Source organism: Tympanuchus pallidicinctus, unplaced genomic scaffold (assembly GCF_026119805.1).
Source record: "Tympanuchus pallidicinctus isolate F22 unplaced genomic scaffold, pur_lepc_1.0 scaffold29, whole genome shotgun sequence".
Lineage (NCBI taxonomy): Eukaryota > Metazoa > Chordata > Aves > Galliformes > Phasianidae > Tympanuchus > Tympanuchus pallidicinctus.
Window position 1 is genome coordinate 460,338 of NW_026294746.1, and position 25,645 is coordinate 485,982.

Here is a 25,645-nt window from a genome sequence, read left to right on the forward strand (position 1 = left end):
CACAAGCCATCAAGCATGACTGGGAGTTTTCACTTTGTGGCCAACGGATTGATTAGCAAGTCAAGTAGTCAGTGGAAATCAGTCAATGTACATTTCACAGGCGGAATTATTAGCAATGTTACCTTGTTTTAGGGGAAGTTGTTAGCCATTCTTCATGCTTTTCAAACGTTATTAAATAAGCTGCAATTTCCTGAAAAGAAACGCAGAAAAAGAAAGTTATTGGCGTGGCTGTCCTGGAAAAGTGGGAGTTTTGTAACACAGAACCCTTCTGAACGTCTTCAACAAGCGCAGTCCCAGCTCTGCCTGCGACTCAAAGCAAGCCTTCACACTTGCGGGCGCCTTTTACCTTGAAAGTTCCCACAGCTTACAATACAAACAATGCATTTCTGTCTGTGAACTGGGATGTTGGACAACTGCTGCAGAACACGCATTACTGCGGTTAAAAGTGCGTCTATTTCCTATTTCCCACTCTGCTTTGGCCCCCACGAGCACAGAGCCGGAGCCTCGCGCACATCCGTGCACCACGGCCAGTCTGCAAGAGCAGCAAGGAAGGGCACGGCCGAGAGCCGCAGCAGGCAGGGCGGGCAGCGCCAGAGCTGGGGCCCGGCCTGGAGAAGGGAAGGCAGTGCAAACACGGACACTTGAAGCTAAATTAAATATTTATAAATAGAACAACATCACTGCAGAGAGAATTGTTGAATTATTAATTGTTGCCATAAAAAGCCGGTGGGTGACATCCGCATCAGGGGCTGCTCCCTCCCGCATGGCCCACGGCTCCAACAGAGCCCGGCTGACGGGGGGCAGCCCTCCAGGCCCCAAGCAGCGAGCTGTGGGGGCAGCGGGAGCAGCGTGGGGCAGCTCGGCCGTGCAACGCCAACGTGAGGACTGCACTGCCGGCCACAGAAGGATTTTCTTGTTTAAATGAGAGTTCTGTGTCAGGGCTTTATCTGTGTAGCACCAAAGCTAAAAAAACCCGCAGTGCTCTCCAACCAGCTGGCCCAAGCATCTGCTGGAGCCACACAACGCAATTATATTACTCCCAAACGAGACGTAAAAATATCTTGTTTCCAATACTCTTGGTTTTAAGACTCATCCATAATGTCCTCCGGGTGTTTCAGCGGTGCCAGATCTCCGCGCTCTGTGCTTTATTAGAGCTGTGTGAATGTCATATTAATGACTCCTAACCAACATGTTTACACTGCAAATAAATCCTCCCAGAACCCCCCGCACCACAAACCAGCACGCGTCTGCCTTCCCAAACACACCAGCCTGCCGCCAACAGCCTCAGAAAGACGCGGTGAGGTTGGGCTGTTTTGCACCAGCTTTGCATTGCGGGATCCCACGCTGCGGCCTCAAAGACCCCGCGGCAGCGCAGCACCCGAAGGCAGAGGCTGCAGAGATGCGGCGGAGTTCGCAGCACCTGATGAGTGAGACGGAGCACCTCGCTGGCGCAGCCCCACAGCAGCCCTTGGCAGATGGTCTGTATAAGCAGGCATTTGAAGAAACAAATTCCCTTGAATGCGGAGACGAGGATGAGGCTGATTCACCCTCAACATCCTGCAAAAATAGGCAGGTTCCGAGCGTTTCAAATTAGCAAAGGATTGTGCCTATTCTTACATTCGTTTACCGTGAGGAGAATGAAAGAACTAGTAGCTCCCATGGCAAACCAAACCTGCACCATGGCACCGTCAGCACCGAAAAGCAAAGCATTTCGGGCTCATAAATGAAGGTCTCAACCAAAGGCTGATCTCCTTCCCCTTCCCAGCTGGCCTGAGCGCCGCATGCTTGAGATCTTCATCCCCAAACTGTCAGGGAAGAAAAGAACTGCAGCAACAAAACGTTGCTATTTAGAGACAGAAAAATTGTTTTCCCTCACCTCCACTCTGCTGACCTGGACTCGCTCAGCACATTTCAGCAGACAAAAGAATAAGTAGATTTAAAGTCTCTGTTGTCATCCCACTCGGACAAACGGAAGCGTCAGAAATAAAGAATGGTCACATAACTGTGTGCGTGCGGGAGGCGCTCAGGCAGCTCCTGCTTTTGTAAGTGGGCTTTTCTTTCTCCAGGTAGCCACAAAGAGCACAAGAAAAGCGTGGTGGTGCATCTGAAGGCAAAAAGCACTTCCTTAAAACCCCGGAGGTCACCCAGCTCAGCAGGCAGGGCACAGCAGGCAGCACTGCAGGGCCGTTTCATTAAACGCACCATCGGTGCATTTTCCTTCTCTGAAACTGTAACCTGTGTCTGCCCAACAGCAGCAGAAACAGCAGCCCTGCAGCAGCTCAGCCTCACTGCCCAGAGCTGGCCTGCAACTTCCTACCAGCTGCAATCTGTGTGTGTGCAGTGAATGCAGAGCAATCGGTGCTGCAGGCACACGAGTGACCAACAGAAACACACGTGCATGTACGTGCTGGGTGCTGCTCAGGGAGGCATCCCAGGAGCTCCTGTCCCTACTCTGGTAATATGGAAAACAAGGGCTCCAACCAGGCCCAGAGCTAGATGTTCAGACGATTCAAAATGCATAATTCAATTCTTCTAACAGGATAAAAGCGGGATTCACATCAGCCAGGATAGGAGTTCCCAGAGGCTTTCTGCTTAATGATACATTACAGCCTGATTTCCCTCCTCCAGAGGAAATACCTTGGATAACAAGGAAAACCGAGCTCACAGCGGCAGTATGAATTAACACGTACAGCAAGAAGGCAGAACGCCCTCCATGTGCTCCTCATACACAGAACAAGGAGTCACGCAATGGGGGCAGCAGGATGGGATGCGCACAGAGCACAGCACAGCCCAGCAGTACGGCCAGCAGCCCTGCACACACCTTGGGGCTCAGCACAGCACCTCCCCCAGCCCCATCTGCTGCAGAATGCGCCTCCAACCCCACTCCCCACTGCCACAGCTGCAAAGGGATCCAGGATACACAAAGTCAAAGCACTTCATTTCAGGAGTGCTCCTGCTAAAATGGCTGCAAGTTATCCCAGTCAAACAACTCCACAAGACGCGGAGCAGAAACAAGCAGAAATTCCTATTTACAGTTTGACACCTATGTGCCAACTTCTGTCACTACATAAGCAACAAGAATCTGGGAAAATAATCTCTTGTCTACCACCTCACATTGTAGCAGAACCGCAAGAAACAGATGACTCAGTGATGCTCAGTGATACTTGGAGCGAACACTTGGGAAAAAATAGGCAGACAAAAAAGAAAAGCTTTCAGCAGAAGGCATGAAGTGAGCAGGGCTGGTTTCCCCCAGCAATGTTGGCAGAAGGCTCAGGGACTGCTGGGTGCCCCACAGCACAGGGAGTGCTGGGATGGAGCAGGGCAGGGGAGCGAGCCTGGAAGAACAGACGGGTGCAGGGAACTGCTGCGCAGGTGGAGGGAGACGTGCAGCTGTGCAGGCCATGGGACAGATGCTGAAGGAGTGCCTGGTGCTAAAGCACTGTTCAGCCTCACATCGTGACCCCTCCAATAGTACAGGCTGAAATTTATTTTGCCAAGCCAACAGCAGCACTGGCAGCTTGGGAGCTGCAGAGCAACCCTTGATGCAGTCGCATTACCAGTGAAATAAATTAATGCTAGAAGAGATAAGCAGACAAAGGGAATATCTGTACCTGCAGCGATGAGACGCACCAGCTAACCCAGCACAGCAGAACGAGCAACGCAGAGCCGACCTTTCAGAAAGGAACACGTGCAGCAATGGAAGCCCAACAGAGCAAGCAGGGGATCTGCTTGCAGGACCTCATCCCACAGCAGCAGCAGATGGAGCCAGCCAACCTGCTCCCCCTCTCCCAGTGCCAGACTGTGGCTGCACCTCACCCCAGACCAAACCTAAACCTGCTCTGGGTTTGCTCCTCTGGCATTCATACAGGCACCACAGCCATTCCCATTTCAATGTCCCTCTTACTCACACGTGGGCTGAGGGCACCCTTAATCTCACAGCTGATCAGAACCTGGTTTTGGCAATCACTGCAGCTTTTCATATGAGGAATTTGAAAAATAAACCAGGTTTCCAATTCTGGGTAGAGGGAAGGGTACACCTGCTCAGACTTTCCTCATACACAGATTAGGAAAAACATCTGAAAAGCCAAGCAGGAAGTGGTCAGACATGGAATGTCTGCAGCATGTCAGCAGCATGAAGATGGTTGTTGGAAATTGTGGTTGTCAGTGCTTGGCTTTGCAGGGCCAGCAATGAAGATTCAGTATTCATCAGCTCTGTTCACGCGCCACTTTATGACACCAACAGCATTTTTCCTTTAGAAAAGGGGGAAGAAATAGATTTATCACTATGAGACACAAAGTCATTAAATAATTAAAAACAAAACTATATGCACAATAAAAGCTCTCTGATTAAAAAAAAAATCCCTGCATTTTAATGTGTGTTAATTCCCCTAATGATTCACTCTATATGTCTTACAGGGTCAAATCAATGTCTTCACAAAAAATTCAATTAAATCCCATTCATCCTATCTTCCAGGCGAGCCATTGTTTGCACTTGTATCCTATCAAACCACCTCTCAGTCGCTTCTCACCCAAGATTACAAACAAAAGGCAGCGTGTCAGCAGCAAGGTCAGAAGACAAAGACCCAGGCTTTGAAAACCCAACTCTGTCCTCATCTGTGTTGTTTAATTATCAGGAGAGAGAAGCCAAAAGGACGCAATGGACACGGCCATTCCCTTTTCCCCACACCCATCTCTCCCCCAGTCCTGCAATTTACTGTCAGTGCTGTGTGAACGCACCGGGGAGCTGCGAGCTGCTCTCTCCAGCCTCGCCACAGCATCCTGTGCAGGAGTCCCACTCTTAAGCCCGGTGGAACCTGAGCAATGCAGTTAACTGATCCTGCAGCCCGGCGCGGCAGCACCAGAACAGTGCTCTCCATCCACAGTGCGTGACTGCAGCTTCTCAGCTGCTTCAATATTTTAACAGCGCAGACAACAGCACAGAGCTGCAGCGGAGCCGACCCTCCTGCACAGCGCTCCTCACCTCACGCTGGGCGCCGTGTGGACAAACGCCGCTCCTTCCCGCAAAGCTCCGCCTGTCTGGCAGTGCCACCGGTTTTATTCTCAGCACCCGCGGCCGCGCTGACAGACCAACAGCTGGACGCCCAGTGTGCTGCAGAGCAGCCACCGCTCCGCTTAACACGGCTGAGAAAGTTAGAGGAGTGAAAGCATTTTCCGTGCTCCCTGAAGCTGTGCTCCAGTTCTCAGCTTCCTCAGGGCTGGTCATGGCACCAAACAAAGAATAATGACTAGCTCCACAGGAGCTGTTCTGTCAGCATTTAGCCTCATGCCACAGATTAATTAGAAACCAAGCACGCGTGCCTGCGATCCTGGGTTGCAAAGCACCATCTTACCCTCCAGAACACCTTGCTGGAGAAGGACAGGAGCTGGATGCCCGGCAAGCAGCCCTCACCACAGAGCATCACATGGCAGCCATGCTCCCAGCACGCAGCCCTGCACAGGACATCAGCACCGAGCGAGGAAGGTGCCGGTGGGCAGGGATCCAACACTGACTGCCTCCAGAGGAGCCCAGTACTCATCATGCTTGCAGGAAAGCTGCAGACTTTATTCTGCTCTGAGCTGAAAAACTTGCAGCAAAACAAAGACATTGTTTGGAAGAAAAAATAAATTAAAAAAGAGCTAATAAAAGCTCTGAGATTTGCAATGAACATCCCGCCTGGCAGAAGGCAATCTCAGCCTGGAGGAGATGCATGCAGGCAATAATCCCATACAGCCAAACCCAAAGTACTGCGTGCAGGCACTCCTTGGCTTGAGCTAGTTGTACTTGATGCACTCAGTCCAGCCTCCACTTGTCCAAGGCACAGCTCCACATCTCCCCCCACCCCCGTTTTTTTCTTTGCGTCTTCAAATGCATCAGAGGTTCCCACCTGACCTCGGCAAAGTGAAAAAAGAAACCTGGAACCAACCTGCAATTCCCAGTGTTTGTGCCAGTTCCCTTAGGCTACCTATATTGTCTCTAAGTAATAAATCAGTAGTTTAAAAACAATGCCTAAATTTCAAGTTATTAACTGGCATGAATTACACACATCTGAATTAATAAACTTGAAAAATATGCATGTTTTAAGAGAAAGCATGAGAGCTTGTATGCATCCCTGAATTTATACCACAGAGCTAATAAAATTGAGTTCTCTTAAGCAAGCACATTTATCCTCTTAGGAAATCTCCACGTCCTCACTGATACAGAGGCAAATTCCAGCTCACAGATCCTTTATTGTCCTTCCACTCTGAAATAAAAATACAAATTTGTGATGATTATGGAGCATCTTCTCAGCTGGGATCAAGCAGTTCTCATTTCCTAGCAGCCTCCATCCTCCAATCCATTAATATTCTGAATATTACAAATAGAAGCAGATCTGAAAGCCACACGCAGCGAGCTCTCAGTATCTTGTTGAGATCAGTGGGACAGCAAATGCAATGTGACTGCATTCGTCCAGTTGTTCCACCTAAAGGAAGCATTAAGTATAGGGAGGAATGTCACTCAGTAAGCAGGAAAGGAACCAAAGCACAAGAAAAGCAAACCAAACTTTTCACTACAGTCCTGGGAAGCACAAGGGGGGTCGGTGCAGTTTGGCAGGTACCTACCAGCAACACCTTTCTGAACAAAATGCGTGGTTTCTTTTGCAGTTTGCGGGGTGTAAATATGTGGGTACCTCAGTGACGTGGCACGGGCTGCCCCTACAGGCAAAGGAGAAAGAAATATGCCGCAGCACCACCGCCCTGCTGGGCTTCTATCGCTAGCACCTGAAAGCGAGCTCACACATCACCACATCACCTTTTCCACTGTGAATGAATTAAAGACAGAAATAAATTACATCTTCATTTAAAAAGTATTTTTCTAGTTGAGTAAGGGTGCACCAACTGATGTTCTACCTGATGAGGTAGAGCTGAGTTTTATCACCACTGAAGCCATGGATCAGCCACAGTCACCGCTATGAGGTGCGGAGCTTGGTGAGCGCTGCTGCCCTCCCTCTGCCGCAGCCCTGCGCGTCCACTCAGCTGCCTGTGCAGCAGGAAGGCATCCATCAGCGCAGGGCTGGGACAGCGGGGAAGGATGAAGTGGAAACCGCGTTTGGGTTGGGAGATGCACGGATGCATGCCTTATTTCTTCCAGTTACAGAAGACAACGAGTGGCTGGATTTCAAACAGTAGGATGTTTTCATTAATAACAATGTCTTACTAACCATCTGTTAAAGGTCCATACTATTAATTTAACAAAAAAAAAATTGAATAGATTACTCTTACAGTTTTCAATTAAAGTACATGATGTCTTCAAACTGCAACCTTAATTAGACATTATAAGATGACATTTAGAAATCCTGAGCTCTGATTAGCTGATAAAGTCATCTGACTGTGAAGAAGTTCCACAATAATGTCATGGCAGCAAGTACTCAATCTGCTGCCGGGATGAGAGCGCGTCAAGTCAGCAAGAGAGCGGCTGACTTTAACTCTTCAACACGCAGAAGAGTGAAACAGCTGGCAGCCCTGGAACAAAACCAGCCTCAAACACACACACATTTGAGATGGAAGGGCCATCTCCAATCTCCCCCGCAATGAAATGATAGGTTATCCTCAAGGAAAACTTACAGGGAGAAACAGGAACACGCAAAGAATGGTCCTTGTCCAACCCCATCTGAGCTGCAGTGGGTTCACACCAACACTTAAACCCTTCCAAAGGGCTTTCCTGGAAACGGAGAGCTTCACACACTCAGATGTATGTGCCCCATGTGCCCCAATTCCAGCACTTCCTGACCTGAGAAATTGCTGGAGATGTTTATTACCTGAGGAGAGAGCACTGATGGAGCCGTGCAGACCGCAGGGCTCAGCGCAGAGCTTAGCCAAGAGGACAGGTATTTTCTTTGAGGTCAGCACAGTTGTACCTCTCCATGCTTAGCCCTGCCTCTCCATCTTAAAGTGGCAAGCGGACAACTTAATGCTTTATTTTCAAGGCCAGACCCGGCACGAAGCAACTGGAATAAGATAAGAAGTAATTTCCACTCCAAACCATTAAGAGGAGGAGGAAGAAAAAATTAATCAGCCAAGTGAGTGATGGTTAAAGAGCCTCTGAGTTGAACGAGATCTGCCCAGCAACTTTACCTGCCAGGTGCACATGCACACAAATAACAGCAAATGCACACAAACGGATCTTCATGACAGCACAAACAGCTCTGCACGAAGGCTGTGCTGGACTGCCTGCATCGGGCCTCAAGACAGTCAGCGCCCGACGGCGCGAAGATGGATTTTAGCCGCAGGTCCTAAGCTGAGGGACAGTCAGATCACAGTGGCATTCAATAGCACTCTCTAGCAACTGGCGAACACCGCAGCCGTTACACAACGGAATCGCCGCTCCTTAAGTGACCTTGGCCTACCCTGCGGTGGGACAAGGCACGCGGTTCTCCTACTCCCATCCACAGCCCCCGAGCTCCGCCTGCTTTCCTGCCCCCTCCTCCCAAATTCTTTCCCCACTGAGGGTTTTTAGGCTGCTCTTAAGCACCTCCCAGTCAGTACCGCGTGTTTTTATTGTCTTCTTCAATCAAGAGAGATAAATAGAGAATATTTAGCTCTTCTGGCTTTTTTTCAGTACAACAGCAAAGTTAATTTAAGTTGGATGAGTAGTAACTGCAGTAATACTTCAGGCAGGATCCGTGTTATTAATTTAATCTTTTCCCTCCTTTATTCAGGTTTAAGTACCACATCATCAGTAAATGCACTAAGTTTAACGTTTTATATTCTGTCTAAATTGGAAGAATTCAAACTCACTTGATTTCCATTTTTTAATGGCAAGCACGAGCTCATTGCAGGTAAGGAAGAGCTTAAAGCTAAACCCCTATCAATGGAACAATCCGATAGCAGATATTAGAGGAGATCTATAGCGAGGGAAAACTGCAAAGCTATTTACATTAACTTCTGTCAATACAAACGGGCACATTCTCTGCTGAAAGGCAATTTCATCTGCAGAATCAAGGCACTGCTCTCATAATCCTCGAGCTTGCTATAGACTTTTCATTAACAGCAATAAATGTATAAGGCTATGCAGGCTCATGAAACGAAGGTTTATTTATGGGAAGCTGATACGGACCCACTTGTAAGAGCACTGAGGTGCAATTCCTCGATGCCTTCCCAGTTCTGAACCTACATGAGGTGGAATGGCAGCACCCCCAGCTCTGGCAAGGAGCCGTCAGCAAACCCTTCCGCCCCACGATTGGGCAAGGTTCATTAGAAGGGAACTATCAGTGGTAATTGTCCCTTTCCACATATCCTTCACTCCAATATCCTCTATCGTAATAACGTTCCACATTTCTGCAGAACTGTCTTTTCAGCATGTTTTTGCATTACGTCTAATTTTGTAAGAGTTTTTCAGTCCCACATAACGACACAGTTCAATGCAAAACCAGATATAAATCTGGCTTAAGAGACTCTCAACAGGAATTCATTTAAAACTGTAAATGTTAAAAGATTCTATGCGTGATTTATGGAGTTTTCTTATTTCAAACAGGGAATTAAAATCCTCCTTAAGAGATACATACTAAATCATGATAACAACAGTTGGAACGACAGCGTGGGTCAGGCGGCCAGGAGAGCTGGGAGCAGCAGTGCTGGTGCCTTTCCCTTCTGCACTGCGCCCCGATAGAGCAGAGCTGCCCTACACTGAGCTCAGCACTGCTCCCCAAATCTTAATTACTGCAAAATGTTATCTTGGACGCCGGCACCTATCTAAATAATGCAGTGAGTTTACCTTAAATGATTATTTAATGGTTTTATTCCTCTTGTACTGTTTACATAGAACACGCTTCCAGCTGTCTAAGGGGCTGTGAAAATACAGCATAAATGGCCCCATATCCTTGTGCAAACAACACTCAAAAATAAATAAAATTTATCAAAGCTAGTCACTATTATTCTTGTAGTAATTTTTAATGTTTCGTGCCTGTGAACAGATGAAATCGTTCTGCTAAAGCCTCGAGTGCTGTGGTATTTGCAGCACCAAAACCAAGCAAAGGGAGACCAACGGAGGAAAGCCATGGGGAGCTGTGCCAGAGCCTGGTGCTGCTCTATTTCAAGCAACAAAACCATCTAAATGGAAGGCAGACCTGCATTAAACACAGCAGTAAACAAGAGGAGAAACTTCACCAGATGAATGCTCTTCAAATATTTATGTAAATTAATTACTCATTACTTGCAGGCCACAGACCTCTCTCTTAGCAGAGATCAAGAGCTCCTTGCAATGCAGTGCTCGCAGACGTGAGAAGCCAAAGCAGAGCAGGGAGCAGATGCTCCGCGTCTGACCGCAGCCAACACCGCGGCGCTGGTACTGAAGGCCCTCCAGGTCACCTCCAAACACAGACCCGGAAATCCTTCAGCCACCTGCAGCAATAAGGCTCCCAAGTTCTATTTTCAGCACCCAAGCATCCCTCACAGATCTCCCCGCAGGCAGCCCAGCAGAGTTTAAGGCCTTCTGCCGCCATTTTTCTTCACCACGCAGCTGCGTGCGTAAAATCAAATAGCAGCACGTATTTGTTCTCCTTCCCAAACATCCACCTAATTAATCCAAATAAATCTCTAAACGAAAACCAGAATGTCAATGGGATAAAAAAGACCTTTTGAAAGTGTTGATATTATCACCTAAAACGTTATAAATGACCCTATTACAGAGCTAATTGAGAAGCACGCCTACCTCCCACAGGCAGCACGGAGCTGGGACTGTTTTTCTTTCTTTTATCCCCATCCAAGCGCGGCCCAGCGCCGCAGCCTCACAGCGATGGTCAGAAAAGCATTTCCCTGAAGAGCAGCAGGTGAGAAGTGCTCAGGTGTGGAGCAGGACTATGGGCCCCAACCAGCAGCAGATGTAAATGTGGCTCTCAGGGTAGGTTAGAAAAGTATGTGAAAATAAGACTAAAGCGTAGAGAAAAATTAAATGAAAGTGAAAGTATGAGCAGGCAACTATTGATTTCCAAGCCACTGAAAAGTACTGCTAATATCTCATCTTCTTTTTGCTTTTCCTTTACAGACTCAATAGTCTGAGAATGTTTTCAGGCTGCTACATTGATTGCTTATACTTAAATAACACGCGTGTATGAACATTGATCCTCACAGCAACATCTGAATTAATACTGGTGATATTACCAGGAATCCCAGGTCGGGTATTTGGCACAACTCCTGCTCAGAGCGGTGCTGCGCTGGCACAGCTGCCCAGGGAGCTGGATCACCGCCCCGAGGCGCCCATCACAGAGATGTGGCATTTGGACACGTGGTCGGTGGGCACAGTGAGGTGGGTTGGGGATCTTAGAGGGCTTTTCCAACCTTAATGAATCCGTGATGCTAAGCTGCAGCCTTGGGGCAGGGCCCTGCTGCCTTCCCCTTTCTGCCACCTGCTTGAGCTCATGGCAGTTTTCACGTGCCTGTTCCTCCAAGTGCTCACACGTGCTCCTGAGCTCCTCTCTGCTGCCTTCTGTATTTCTGATAAACTGGTAAATTGTACTGCAAATCCAAACGTTAGGCTCTCTTTCCTCTTTTTAGTGCTCTCGGCTCATTAAGGTTTTCCTCCTTCTTTTAACTGTTACTTACTTGAGGTTTAAAAATGGAGAGAGGAGAGAAAAAAAAAAGAGTATTAGAACCTGGCTGCAATTTCCAATTCCTAGCTAGTGCTGCTGGGCTGTGCCTTTCAAGTCCTGCATGTACATGCCAGATCTAATCTAGTAAATCAGTGGGTTCTTAGCAGTAATGGGAATGATAGGTCAAGTTTCTAGAAACAGCTAACAAACGCTGATTAATGTACAGGATCAGCTCCTGTGCAACTCATTACGCTCACAGCTGCAATGAAACTGTCCTCCCTTCACAGCTTTGTGCAGCGCATAAAAGTGAAAATATTTCTGGACTACATAAGTAGCAGGCCATGAATATTAAACAAGCAGTATTATTAATCCTGTGCCATTAGTCTCGGGCAGTCACAGCAGAGCTGACCCCCAAGGCAGAGCCACTGCTGCCATCTATTTCTCATCAGGAACTCACCCACCACCCGAAGTATCTGCTATTTTAGAACGGACAGTAAACAGTAAAACCCAGAGCAGCACCAGGGAACCATGGATCCTGTGCACTCCCAGAGTCGTGAGGTTCATTCCTCAGCAGCGTGGGCAGCGCTGTGCTCTGCTCACACCTCTGTCCTTGCAGCTCCCTGCTCAGCTCCCCCAGCTTTAACCTTCGAGCTCACAGTTTTTGAAAAAGCTTTTTAAAAGCAACCCTGAGACCTGTCTGACTCCAACGTGAAGCCTCAATCCTGGCTCCAGAAATCAAATGATGTGTTTTCAGCAAACCCAGAATTGCCCATTACAGGAGCAGAACGTTTTTATGGTACTATTGACTTCAGCACGCTGTCAGGGCAAATCTGCAGCGCAGACGAAAACAACCCTCCCTCTTCTGAGGCGCTCCAAATCCAGCCACACAGAGGATACTCATCCAACCGTATGCTTTGTGCTGACAGTAATGTGTTAATTTCATAAATTATTGAAGTCAGGTACCATTTCTTAAATTCTGTTCAACAAAGAGGAGGAGACGTATCTGGGCTGCTGCACAAGGACAGGGTGGTGGCCAGGGTCCCCAGGCTCCCCCTGTCTGCTCCAGCTGTCAGAGTGTGGCTGTCTGGGTCAGGTGTGACATCCAGCAGATCCGGGAGCTTCCCAGCTCCACCTGTAATTTAGTCCTCCATCGACATCCTGCATTGCTCGGTATTTACCAACAACCTTTAAAGGAAAGCGAGCTGTGAGAAGCTGAAATTTAAATGTGACAGAAAGCATTTGCAAGTCAGGATCAGACAGGCTGGAAAACAGCTGAGAGACCTAAACAAACTAGGTGAGTGATCAGCATGATAGCAACAAAGTAGTTGCTGGGAAAAGAAAGCCAAGAAATGTGCATTGGCAGATGCATTATGCATGGAGCCTGCCAGGCTCAGAGCTGGGGGCATCACCTCCAGGTGATGGAGCTCCTCGGTGCACACAGCACAACCAGATTGAGGGAGGATGGGACAAAGCAGCAGAAGCCTGCAGAGCCAGCGGGCTCCATCCCTGCAGCAGCACCCAGCTGCCCTGCGAGCAGTGATGACTTTCAGAAGGTGATGTGTGCCCAGAGCCAGCTGTCAGCACAGAACGCTTTCATCCCCACATAATCATTTTGAAGGCAGATATTTCTTTTACTCTCTGGGACAACTGATTTCACTATATGGTTTCCAGAACGGGACTCACTCACAGAGAAGAGAGAATTTAATGAATAATCATGCACTTAAGGAAAACCAACTGAAAATCCTGCATTAATTGGACATAACCGAGAGTCCAGCCCCACCACTGTTTTGATTATTAACTGCAATTTATGGGCCCACACAAATTAGCAGCTATCTCCTCCTGCAGTGACCTGCTGAGCACTAATTGCTCGGTCACCTACTGCCCGCTAATGTTTTCCCCTGCTTTTATGGGAAAACGTCAAGGTTTACCTCATTTTCCTTTCCTGTGGTGGTAGCTGCCTTACCTGGCCCCAATTTACCTCGTAATCACTCTGAAGAAATGCTGGCTCAGGGCTCCCAGCCCTCCAGGACGCAGTGCGTGCTCAGCATGCACCAGCACAGCGCCGACATGAGCCTGGAGCAGCTGCCGAGGGCCGCACTGCACCGCACTGCACCGCACTCAGAGGCACTCTGAGAACAGCGCCAGGGTGAGAGGCAAACAGGACGGACTTCCACCGGGTGGTGAAAAAAGGCGGGCATTCCCTGCGGAATAGTGGAGTTATGGGAGAATGAGAACACGGCTTTGTCCTTCACGGCTAAAGGTCAGATGCTCGGTTAATGGAAATCAGCACGAGGCCTGCAATGCAGCAGAGCTGCGTGGGTCAGCAGAAGATGAGGATCTGGGCCCCGTAGGGCCTTAAAGGAAATGGGACTGCAGGTGCAGAGGTGCTGCCCACAGCCTTTGGGGCTGCGCAGGCCCCGCGCTCCGCCACTGTCACCTGGCAGGCAGAGGCAGGCACTGCTCTGCACTCCTCTCTTCCATCACAATCTAAAACCACAGCACTCCAATAACAAAACTCCGCTCTCCTCTCCTGCACAGGCTTTACCCGAGTCCTGTGAGCAGAAGGACAAACGTGTTCTCAGCTCAAGACTCCCCAGGCTGGGCTCAGGGCTCCTGGCTCTGCCCGATCCGCGTGTAATCGCAGCCAGAGGCCCCGCGGGTCCCTTAGAAAGAGAGCAGCTCTCAAACCGTTCCGTGCTGTCGCGCTGCGCTGCCGGGAGAAGCCTCTGGCACGCAGAGATCTGCTCATGTGCACCTTAACAGCCTTCGGTTAAAAACAGCCCGTGCTCAGGGGTGTGGGGAGCTCCACAGAGCGGGGAGGGCGGCTCCCAGAGCCCGGATCCCAACCCTGCGCTGGGACGAGGTCTGAGGGCGCCGCCGCCATGCTGTGCCCACACCCAGTGGCGGCCGCCGCGCTCGGGGCCCTCAGCTCTGCCCTCCCACTCCAGAGCTGCATTCCATCACTTACCGTATGCAAATTATGTTAAATATTTCATTCATTAAATGGCTCATTTTATTACTGAATTGTACCTTAAGCCACTCAGAAATTTAATTCTTCTTGCACTTACTCAGTAATGTGAAATAACCAACTTAAATGAATATTTTACAGTTTGTGCTAGACAGAACATTTATTAAAAATTCTTTCCCTTTCGGAGTTATTCTTTTAAGAGGGCTTCAATGCATTATGCAATTTAAGTCATCAGGAGGGAATTTTTTTTTAATTAATTTATTTTTTTTTAAAAAACTTCTTTTCACCTCCGTTCTGGAGAAGCCCAACGACCCACAGAGGGCACAGAAAGCAGAATTCTGAAGCTGTTTTAGCGTTCCTGTGACTGCAGACAGCTTTGCTGTTCAAAGTGACACAGCTCCTGCTGCAGCCCATAACGTGCCACCAGTCCTCTGGGAATTTAATAAAAGTAACATGAAGTGACAGAGCGCTCGTGTCTGAGCATTGCCCCCTCCTGCACACGCTATTATCACCCATACGTAAGCAAGACATGTTCCTAAAGGGGAAAAAAGGTGTAATTACAGGGGAGGCTCTGGTTATTTCCAGCTTTGCCGAAAGATAACACAGCAGCGTCCTCACTGGTTATGACAAGGTCATTACTGCCTCTAACCGAGGGAACGCGCTCCAGCTGACTCATGGGGACAAACCAGCAGCTCCCAGCCCTGAGGGCCGTAATGCAGATCTCTGCCTGGATGGCAGCTCTGGCAGACACCGAAGGCCCTGGCTGGTGACCCTGGGGCAGAGCAGCCCCAGCACAGAGAGCCTGACAGCCTCACGATGAGCAACAGCACAGCCAACACCCCTCATGCATGAGCTCCCATAACTCTTGTCTGGGAAAAACCTTTCAGTTTCCAATGGAAATATGCAAAACAGACTCCACACTGTAAATCTTCCTTTTCGGCTCTAAGGAGATAAGTAGGACCTATTAACCTTCCATGTTATTTTCAACTTCATTATTTGAGCTGACACAACAAGAGAGAGCGGTGATGGCTCTTTTTGGCAGAGTGCATGTAAATCGCTTTCTCAAAGGAAATTACTTCTCCAGGCTGAACGTTATTAATCTAAATTCTCCCTTAGTCAAATCGTTGCCCATAATAAATATGGAGCAGGCTGCGATACCCATCTCTGAGGGCATCCCGTCCCGATGGCACAGCTCAGTGCCTCCCCTGCACACCACAAAGGGCACCACGTGCCATGGAGCTCCTGGGGGTCCCAGCACCGAGTTCTGCCTTGGGGAGCCGTGCCCCCACAGCCTCCTGCAGCCACCTGATACCAACCGCACACCCAGAGCTTTGCTGAGAACCAGCGTATTGCCAATGGATTCCCAAAAGACACTCACTGAACACCTATGCCTGATCCCTTCTGCCAGAGTATGGCCAAGCTGCAGGTGCTGTGCTGCAGCCTGCACGTGGCCTCCACATGGCCTACACTGTGCTTCCATGTTATCTGCAGACATTTTGCTACAGGCAGGCCTGCACCATCCTGCTGAAAGCATTCCCATCCAAGTGACACTCATGGCACACTGTTTTTCCTCCCTCCTAACATCAGGCTCCATCAAGCAGAGGCTGAGGAACACTGCTGTTTCTCTTGGGCTATTCTGGGCTAACTGCACAGCCTCCAGAACCCCCTCTGAGAGCCACAGATCACTACACGAGCTCCCATCCACATCCTTTCTCCAAAGAACCACCACTGCGCCGTGCCAGGCATGCAACACAGCACAGCGATGGCAGGAGGAGAGCTCAGGGCCACGTGGTCCCTCTCCAGCCCTACGGCAGCCAACGAAGGAGGCTGTGGGCACCTCTTCCCCTCCTTCACATGGGGCATCACCAGCACAGCCCTTCCCCCCAGCAGAGGGGAACTCGAAGCAGGAGGATTTAATCCTCCGCAGCCGAGGTGAGGGCAGATTAAGCTTTGGCACATGCAGAGGTAGAGAGAGTGTTGGGAGCATTATAAATCCACCGGTACAGAAAGCCCTTTTTCCTCATTTGTTAGTCAGCGAAGTGTGAAAATGTTAATGAAGGAAGCTATAATCTATGAGAATTTCACTATTAAAATTTAGTTCACGTCTGACGGCTCCTGCTTACGCACAGCCCATTGTACATCAATCCTTGCACCGCGCTGCTAATAATAGCCGTAATTGCCTTACTCTGTCTAGCCACCTTCACCCGGCAAGGCTCGGATTTGCTGGAACCCTCATCGTAGAAATTATTTTCATTCTATCAGCTTGAAGCTTTATTGCACATATTCCTAAAAGAAAATAAACACGGGGAGGTCTTAAGCACAGAGCTTCTCCCCTTTTGTGGGTGCTCAATGAGCAGAGCGACGACGGCGAGGGACACGGATGGGCTCACACTGAGGGCTCATGGTGTGCCCATGGGTGCCCACAGAGGTCCCATGGGGAGCTGCAGCTGAGCACTGAGCTCAGAGGGATGCGCTCATGGAAATACCTTTGGCTCTCACATGCTTTCTGCTCACAGATCCCGTATTTCTTTCAGATCACACACCAGGCTCTGACTGTACGCGCCCCGAAATGGGGGTGCATGGACACACAGACCCATAGGCACAGCTTTCCTCTATCACTCAGTGCTACAGACCTTCACAGCTGTGGGCATTCCACAAAGGAGGAGAGCAGCAGTGGACTCATCCAACGTGCCATGGAAATTAAGCCATACAGGTAATTGAAAGACAAGTAATTTTCCTAAGACTTGAGCATTTCACAAAAGATTCCTTCAGCGCTCTTTCAGCCACCAAACATCCCAGACCAGCTATCAGCTGCCTGGAAGGCACCAGCGTATTTATTAGAGCTAATCACAGTGAAGTTGCAGCTCATCAGGATGCACACGCAGGCACATTCCCCTCTTGGCTCTTTGCAGCACAGAAATTTGTTCTTAGGGACTGATTTTCAGAGCAGAACGCGGATCAACCCCCCTTCTCTGAGCTCCTGGCCTCCCCCTGCAGGTCCAGGAGCCGCTCGGTGCGATGGAGCGCCTGGAGCGGGCGCTGCTGCTCCCGGAGCCGGGACACGGCCCTGCACCCACCTGATACCCGCTGGCTCTGCCTCCAGCTCAGCACTCACCTGCAGATTCACAAAAGCTCCCCAGAGCTTCCCTGGAGCGCTTTGCCATCCTTTTTTTTCCTGTCTGTGCTGCTTTGCATTACACTTTTTCCAAGGAAGACCGATAACTTTGGGGGTGTCACCGATAACAAATGCGTTCTGCTCGGGCCATAAGCGCCGGGCACAAAGAGCGTGCAGGCAGGAGCTGCTGAGCAATGCCTGCTGCGGGGCGAGGATGCAATCCTCATGCAATCTGCAGTCAAAGCAGAAATGTATCATTGTAGTAAATGGGAGAGAAACAGCACGGCAATCTGTCAGCAGCAGCCCCAGACGAAGATGCGCATCTCTCTTCTGGCAAAGGAGTGAGAGAAGAGAACGTGCGATAAAACAAAGGCACGCTCTCCACAGATTACTTCCACTGCCACAGCCCCGTGATTTTTAATTCTCCTCTAATTTCGGGACTGCAGCACTGATATAAAAATCCCTATAAGTGTTTTAGGGAGATGGTAATGGTCCTATACTAAAATAATTCAACCAACACTATAATTTTAGTACCACTATCAAAATGAAATAATGGCTGTTTACTATGTTACACCTTTCAAATGACCTTCATTTGAATACAAATTGTGGCTCGAAATTCTGAAAGCTGCTCTATTTCGGGAGGCAGCAAACCGAGGGGGTTCACCCGCGGTCGCCTCTCCCAGCGGATTCCGAAGGGTTTTTTCCTCTGAAGATACCGAGAGCCGCTCACAGAAGCGGCACAGAGCTCCGAGGCGCCGGGGATCCCGGCTGAAGGGCACCGCGTGGGGCTGCCAGCAGCAAGCCGTGCTTTTCAATTACCCACAGAGCGAAATTACTGAGTCACCGCGCTCACGGGCGCTCCCGATAGCACAGCTCCTCCAGAAACCCCTTGAAAAAGGAAAATTCTTCTGCAGGTTTTGTAACGTTCTGTTGTCATTCCTAATTAAAGTCGCATTCAGAGCCGGCAGAGGATGGCACACACCGCACTATTACCTTTCGTAGCTGGAGTGCTACAGAGGGAAAATTTCCACGCTCCAAAAAGACGTAAAGCATCTGTAAATACTCCCACCACGACACCCACAGTAATTACTCACAGGGAGAAACATCACAGCTGTGCCCCCGGGGCACGCCAGCACCTGTGGAAAGGAGGACGCTTCCTCCGGGGAGGAGAGAAGCCAGAAGGCGGTTTTCAGACCTGCTTTTGCCCCTTTTTGTTTCTTTTTTTTCCAAATTCCCTCCTTCGTGCATAAAGACCGCCGCAGGGAGAGCCGCCGCGGGACGCCCGCAGGAGGGCAGCAGGCAGGGGATGCCCACCCGGCACCTCCGCTCGGCGACGGCCGCGGGGACCCGGCGGGCTTTGGGGCGGATGCGGGGAATCCCAAGCTCCCCCCGCGCTGCTGCCAAGCTGTGATGCAGCAGAACGCAGCAGCGCGCGGCTGCCTGCAGCGATGGGTTGAGCGCGGCGTCCGCCGGCGCTGCTCGGCTCAGCCTGCCTGGTTTTGCGCCCGCTCAGAACGCGGGGCTCGTCAGTAACAGTGCCGTGCTCCCGGACACCGGGAGAACAACACAGCTGTAGCACCGACACGTCCAGAGCACATCGCCTTCCGTCCGTCTCAATGACAAAAATCGCTAACCGACCGCATGCTGCACCCGCAACTACAGCGCGGCGCCTTGCTGGGCGTCCCCAGCACAAAGGCAGCGCGACTCCTGCGCACCTCTGCTCGCAGCCAGCGGTGCCAACAAACCCAGCAGCTGCAAACCAGGCTCTGCGGGGGCGGCCGCTCACTCACCCAAACCCAAACACCGGGGGGAGCAGCGCAGCTGGGAGGCGTTAGCAGGAGATCCTGGAATAACGCAGTTCTCCTTCACGCTGACATTGCTGGGAAAGAAATGTGCTTTAAACAATAGGTGTTGCATAAAGCATCTGAAAACAAGACAAATTAGTCATTAAAAATTAATTTTAGAAAATTACACTCTTGTTAATAGACGCTGTTACAGCTTTGCACATTCCTTCTCAGGCAGGAGGGAGGAAGGGGATTTAAAACACGCTTTATTGTATTTCATCAAAAATTGAAGAGAGAGAGATAAATGCCTTCGGAAGCCTGCGTTTCTGCATTGCACACATTCACAGCCCAAGTATATCTGCATTTGCAATTCACACTTGCAAAGAGGAAGAGCCATTACACAGAGTGATTTCCCCCTTCTCTCCCCAACGTTCTGCACCACTCCACTGCTGCACGGCAGCGCAGCCAGACCTCATGGTGCACATCAAGCACAGCGGAGCCTCGGCCTGGTGGTACGGACAAGGGCACAGAGCTCCCCTCCACTGACAACAGGAGGGGTCAGTGCACAGCACTGCGGGCACCTCCACCCGACAGGAGCCGATTTCTTCACCTCACGCTAAAAGCTCGACGACAAAAGCACTCGCAGAACCCATTGAGTGATCGCTGCCATTATTCTCACATCCTCACCAGCAAGGACTACAGCAAAACACTCAAGGTCAAGAGACCAGCATGGTTCTAGGCAATCTGTACCTCTTAAAACAGTGACAAATATGTTATTTAATTTTAATGAGCTTTTTTGCATCTCAAATCTAATTACAGCATTATCAAGTACTGCTCTGAACTGCAGGTGGCTTCTCATTACTTGTGGTGGGGCTGTCACAAGCATTTTTCATGAATACTAAAAACTGCTTAATTTTACAACGCACTTTGGAACTTGGGCGCTGAGCCCCACTCCCACGTGAGCTTCACACCAGCACTGAGCACAGCTCCCATCGCTCCGCGTCTTGGTGGCCATCATTCGAAGCAGAATGCTTCAAGGTGGGGAAGCGCTCCAATGTCAGAAGCGTTTTGGCAAGATCAAAACATTTCAATTCTTCCTCTCCTTCACCAAAGTCTGATTTTTTTTTGAGAGAGAGTTTCTGGCCAATCCCTGCGGCCCACGGGGATCCCCATCACCTCCAGACACGGGAATTCCAGGAATGCCAATGAGAGCAGCACAGCTGAGCACCCCGAGATGGTAGCCAGCCCCATCAGCACCGCGCCTCCCGCTTCGCTCCCCACTGCCACCAGCATCAACTCCATCTCCCTGTGATAAATTATACAAAGGCAATAATATAAAGAGTAAATAATTAATATGAATACAAGAAAATTTGTTTCCAAGAACAAATCTTGCCACGATCACCCATGAGCCTGCAAGGGAGCGGGCTGCCTGGGCTGACACCGCAGTGCAGGGTGGCACACAGGGTGAGGCCACGGGCTGGGAAGGGCCGCTCCACGCAGGACTTACTGAACAACAGTTCAGCATCCCCAACCTGCCCACTGCATCCTGCTCACTCCTCCTGACAAAAGCATGAAGCTACCCGGGTTTAATTGCCTTTTCTGGCCGGCAGTGTCCTTGTGGATACAAAGAGGAATTTGTAATTTCCTCTGACAGTACATTCACCTCTCCTTGTCTCTCTTTGTGCAGAAGTTAATTCTGCTTTTCTGGTCACTGTTTGTACGCACGCCTAATTGTTGCACCACACAGCTGCAGCAAAGCCCTCGGCAGGGCGCTCCTGCATTAGCAGCCCATCAAGTAATATGACAGCAATATCCCACAGTTAATTACTGCGTGCGGCACCAGAAAAACCTCCTGGTACAGGGACAGCGATCCCCAGACACCTCCTCGCTCCTTGGAGCTGCCACCTGCCCCTGTGCAGCTCTGAAGGCACTCCAAGCCACACACACAGACATGGGAGAGCTCCAGGGACCACGTGCAGCAAACAGACAAGCGCTGACCCATCAGAGCCCCCCAGCCGAGCCGGGGGGGGGGCAGTGACCCCAGCAGCACCCCATGAGCACACACTGCTGTAACGGCGGGATCTGTTTCAGAGGGCTCTGTGGAAGCACTGTGTGTTGCAGACAACAGCAGTGAATTATGCAACAGCCCGCATACATCAGGTGTCCCTACATTCCTGGTAATGAAAAACGTTTCCTACCTTGGCAATTTCCACAGACACGATGCTGCCGTTATCGGGCAGTTACAGAGCACATTATTAATCCCCATGCGTTACTGCTCCAAGACAACAGCACCAGTGTCCTACGGCAAAGCCCCAAGGCCAACAAAAGGCACCTGGGCACCCCTGGCCCTACTTGTTTGCACCAAAGCAGCCCAAGCAGCAGCTTCAACTGGGAGCGCTCATCTGCATCCAGAGGCCAGCGGAGGAGAAAATGGCTGCAAGGTGCCGTGTGCCCCCACAGCCCCATGAGCTGCCCATTGCACACAGCTGACAAACCCCAGCCCTGGGACAGCTGCTCCCAGCACAGACCCACAGAGCAGACCAGAGCCTGGCAGAGGAAAGGGCTTGGGAAGACCTGGGGCAGAGCCCAAGCTTTGGAGAGAAGGCTGCATTAGGAGCAAGCTGAAGGCCCTGACAGCACACAGCAGCGTAAGAGAAAGGCAGCTGGAAGCACGCAGCCCCGCATCCCAACCCCAAAGCTCCTGGTGCCATGCTCCTTGTGCACAAGCAGAGAAGTTGGACTCCCATTGGCACACCCGACACAGGCCATAGAGTAACTGCAAAATATATCGTGCATATAAAACACACTAAAGCTCCCCATACAGCATGCAGCTTTGTATTAAAACATAAAACGCTTAATAAAAATTAATGCAGGAGGAATGTGCAGTTATCCTCATTTGGAAATGAGACCTGTTAGCACCTTCTGCCGCGGTGCTGCTGATGAGCTCCTAATGACACGTTTCATCTCTCCTGACCTTGACGCGAGCCGTAACTCTGATTGAGAAGCATCTCTCCCCTTTAACAACTGTCCCAATTATTGGCACACGATGGTTTAATTAGATTTGCCCACACGCTGCCACTGCCCCAGCACAGGGCAGAGCCCCGCAGCACTCCAGGAATGGGTATGGGGGCAAAGGAAGGTCCTGGGCCTATGGGGCACCGGGTGGGCAGGAAGCGGCGGCGAGGCCAAACGGATCACAGTCAGTGCAGGGGAACACAGCACAATCTGCGTTTGCTCAGCTGCTCCTCAGCAGAGTTCCCCATTCTCCCTCTCCCACCAGTCAATTTGCTCAGGGAGATCGGGCTCTTCTCCAGATAAGCACATTGACTTTAAAATAAAGTGTGTGCCAACAGCTGCAGCACCGAGACTGAAGCAGACAGAGATGTGGCACTGAATGATAATTAAATACATTTTCATCATCTGTCATTTTTTACTGCAGGTGCCGGCGTAATAAATCTGCGCTTGACTCTTTTGTCAGCTGGCAGCAAACACATTTCAACGTGAAATCCCGGGGGATGAATTAAGAGTCACTTGGCCTTGTGCGGGAGGAGGATCCCACCTCCGACACAGCAAGAGGGGAACGCACACCTGACTGCTGCCATAACACCTCCATTATTTTGGTGACACACATCTGACGTCTGACGCAGCGCCTCAGCCCCGCTGGATGGCGGCCACTCAGCCCCGTCCCTGGGGGCACAGGGAGCCCGGGGACCCCCAGAGCAGCATGGCTGACCCCGAGCTGCTCCCTGGGGCTGAAACAGCTGCTGCCAACTCCGCCAGAAGGAGAGCACTAAGAAGGGCTCAGAGCATGGGAAGCTCAGCAGCTACAGCACAGCCAGCTCTGAGCAGAGCCAGAGCGACAGAGCCGAAACATCGCCAAACATTTATCTGAGCAGCAGTTCTGCTCGTGTCCTTACCTACCCTGAACACAGAATGCTTCTCATTTGGTTAAGTAACACCTGTCAGAGCAGCACCAGGCCCAGCTCCCAGCCCTCCCATTGCTCTCCTGACTCCCCCTCCCCCCAAACCCGCTGCTGTCACCCTGCCAGACCCCACTCTGAAATTGCTTTTCTTTGAAGTGCAGCTCTAACCCCAATAAAACCTACTCAGCTGGTCTGCAGGGAAAAAAAGCACAGAACTTAACAACTTCCTTGCCCTTTCTCTGCTCCCATAAATCAAAGTCATGTCCATTTCCTGACATGGTATTTTAAGAACAGAGGCTCGCCAAAAATAATGCACGCAGCCCTTTCACAGCACACCCAAACCAGGCACGGTGCAGGAGGTCCATCCAGTCCTTCCCCATCTGCCCCACAGAGCAGAGCAGGAAAATGCCAGCATGAATCACAGAGTCTAACCGGACAAACTGATGTGGGATTCCCACAGATGCGGGCAGATTGCAGGCAGCAAACCTGCCGGCCACATCCCTCCGATTTTGAGAAATGAAATTTTTGGGCTGTCACAAACCAAAAAAGAGAGAAATGCAGATGAAAGTCTGCCCCACTTGGCTATTTTAAATAATCATCTTCTTGTACCTGCCTTCATTCAAACACATCAACTAAAAAGCACACAACTTTTTAATCCATATGACAAAGCCTACTGGTCACACGACCACCCTGCAGGCAGTGCTGCAGCCCAATCTCATTTTCTGTATCAGTGGGGTAGAAAAATTCTCAAATGGAACCATTCCATTTTGCTCCATGCGCTGCCCCCTACAGCACCGCGGTGTTTTATTTCAGGTCAGAAGAGGATTTCAGCCTGCGACATCGGCAGTCCCAGCAGGAGGCGGCCTCGGCTGCTGCGCTCCCGGCACGCGAGGACGGAGGAGGATTTGGGATGAGGCTGTGAGGCCGGAGCTCCCGCACAGCACGGGCAGCTCGAACAGAGCGCAGCACAGAGCAAACGGGAGAGATGGGAAGCGCCGACACGCGATCGCCCTGCAGACTTTTACTACGGAGCGCACGCTAAGCCAGCGTGCGGTGACTGAGGCTTGCCAGATGTACCGAGCTATTTATAACAAAGCACTTACATAATTAGAGCCTGACAACTTACCAGCCTGGTATCAGATTCTTTATTTATCCAGACAAACCTATATGAATGCACTATCTTTAAATGGTAGGAATTTGGCAAATCTGCAGCAAGCACTGCATCTACCGGTCACACACGGCCAAGTTGGGATGTCGGGGCCAGTTCTGCGCTGATGACAAAGCCCCCACGTCCACACGCACTTCACGAGGTCAGACTGGAGTGCACTACGGTGGCACAGAGCTCCCATCCGGGGAAGCTGAGGTCAGCTCTCATGCGACCGTGACAGCACAACACTGTGCTCCCTTCCATGCGCCTTATCGAGCGCCTGCAAACACGTGAGCTCAGCCCGGGGCAGTGCAGCACTGCCCAGCCATCAGCCTGAACGATCCCGGTTTTCATTGATCCGGGTGAGCTGTACCACAGGGCCGCGGAGCTGCTGCTCCTGCCTTTGCCACCAGAGCTGACACGAGTGCCTGCTTGGCACCTGAGCCTTCTGCCTACCGGGTCTGGTTCCCCTGCAGCTGAAGCGCTGCCCATTACATGAAAAGGGACGAGCTGCCCGCACCGCCCCTCACAACGCGCAGCCCCACTGCAGCTCCGCCTGCAGGCAGCGCCTGACTGCACAGCGGCGTTCCAGGTGTAAGCCTGGACCAGTGGCTCCTCATAGACACATCTCACACCGACTGCAGCACAGTGCAGCTGAACTTCTGACCTGGCAAACTACGAAGCACATCTCTGTCTCGGAGCAGCAGAGATGGCTGGGCCTTGTCGCCTCTTAGAGCAGAGCCACTGGAGTTCCCTTCTCCCAACACGAGTTGCAGCCGCAGAACACAAAGTGGGTTTTATACCCTGATTGGTAAGCAGCGCTGCATGCGGTTACTCCAGCTTTCCTCAGAGGGAGCTGCCTGTGAGCACAGCGCTGGCAGCACTGCGGGGCTGAGCATCGCGCAGCCAGAGAACGGCGCGGCACCGACGGGAAGCTGTGCACACTGCGCTGCCTGCAGCGACTGCAAGGATCCTTCTGCACCGGCGCCCGAAGCAGCGGGCAGGGGAAGCGCCCGCCGTCCAGGAAACGCCGCTGCTTAAACAAAATGCTCAAAACATCTCTCAGATGGCCGATAACGCTTTGATTAAACAAAAGAACGCTTTCGCTTTATTATAAATGCTCCCATGGATTAAAGATTTGGAT

At 50.7% G+C, this 25,645-nt stretch overlaps 1 protein-coding gene across 14 annotated transcripts in view; it reads right to left on the bottom strand.

The window, feature by feature from the left end:
• Positions 1 to 25,645, bottom strand: part of CAMTA1 (calmodulin binding transcription activator 1) — a 222,429-nt gene that overhangs the window by 159,216 nt on the left and 37,568 nt on the right. For all 14 annotated transcript variants that reach the window (XM_052691940.1, XM_052691938.1, XM_052691936.1 and 11 more), the window contains one exon: positions 123 to 190. In XM_052691940.1, coding sequence (XP_052547900.1) covers positions 123 to 190 — 68 coding nt within the window. The remainder of the gene's footprint in view (positions 1 to 122; positions 191 to 25,645) is intronic.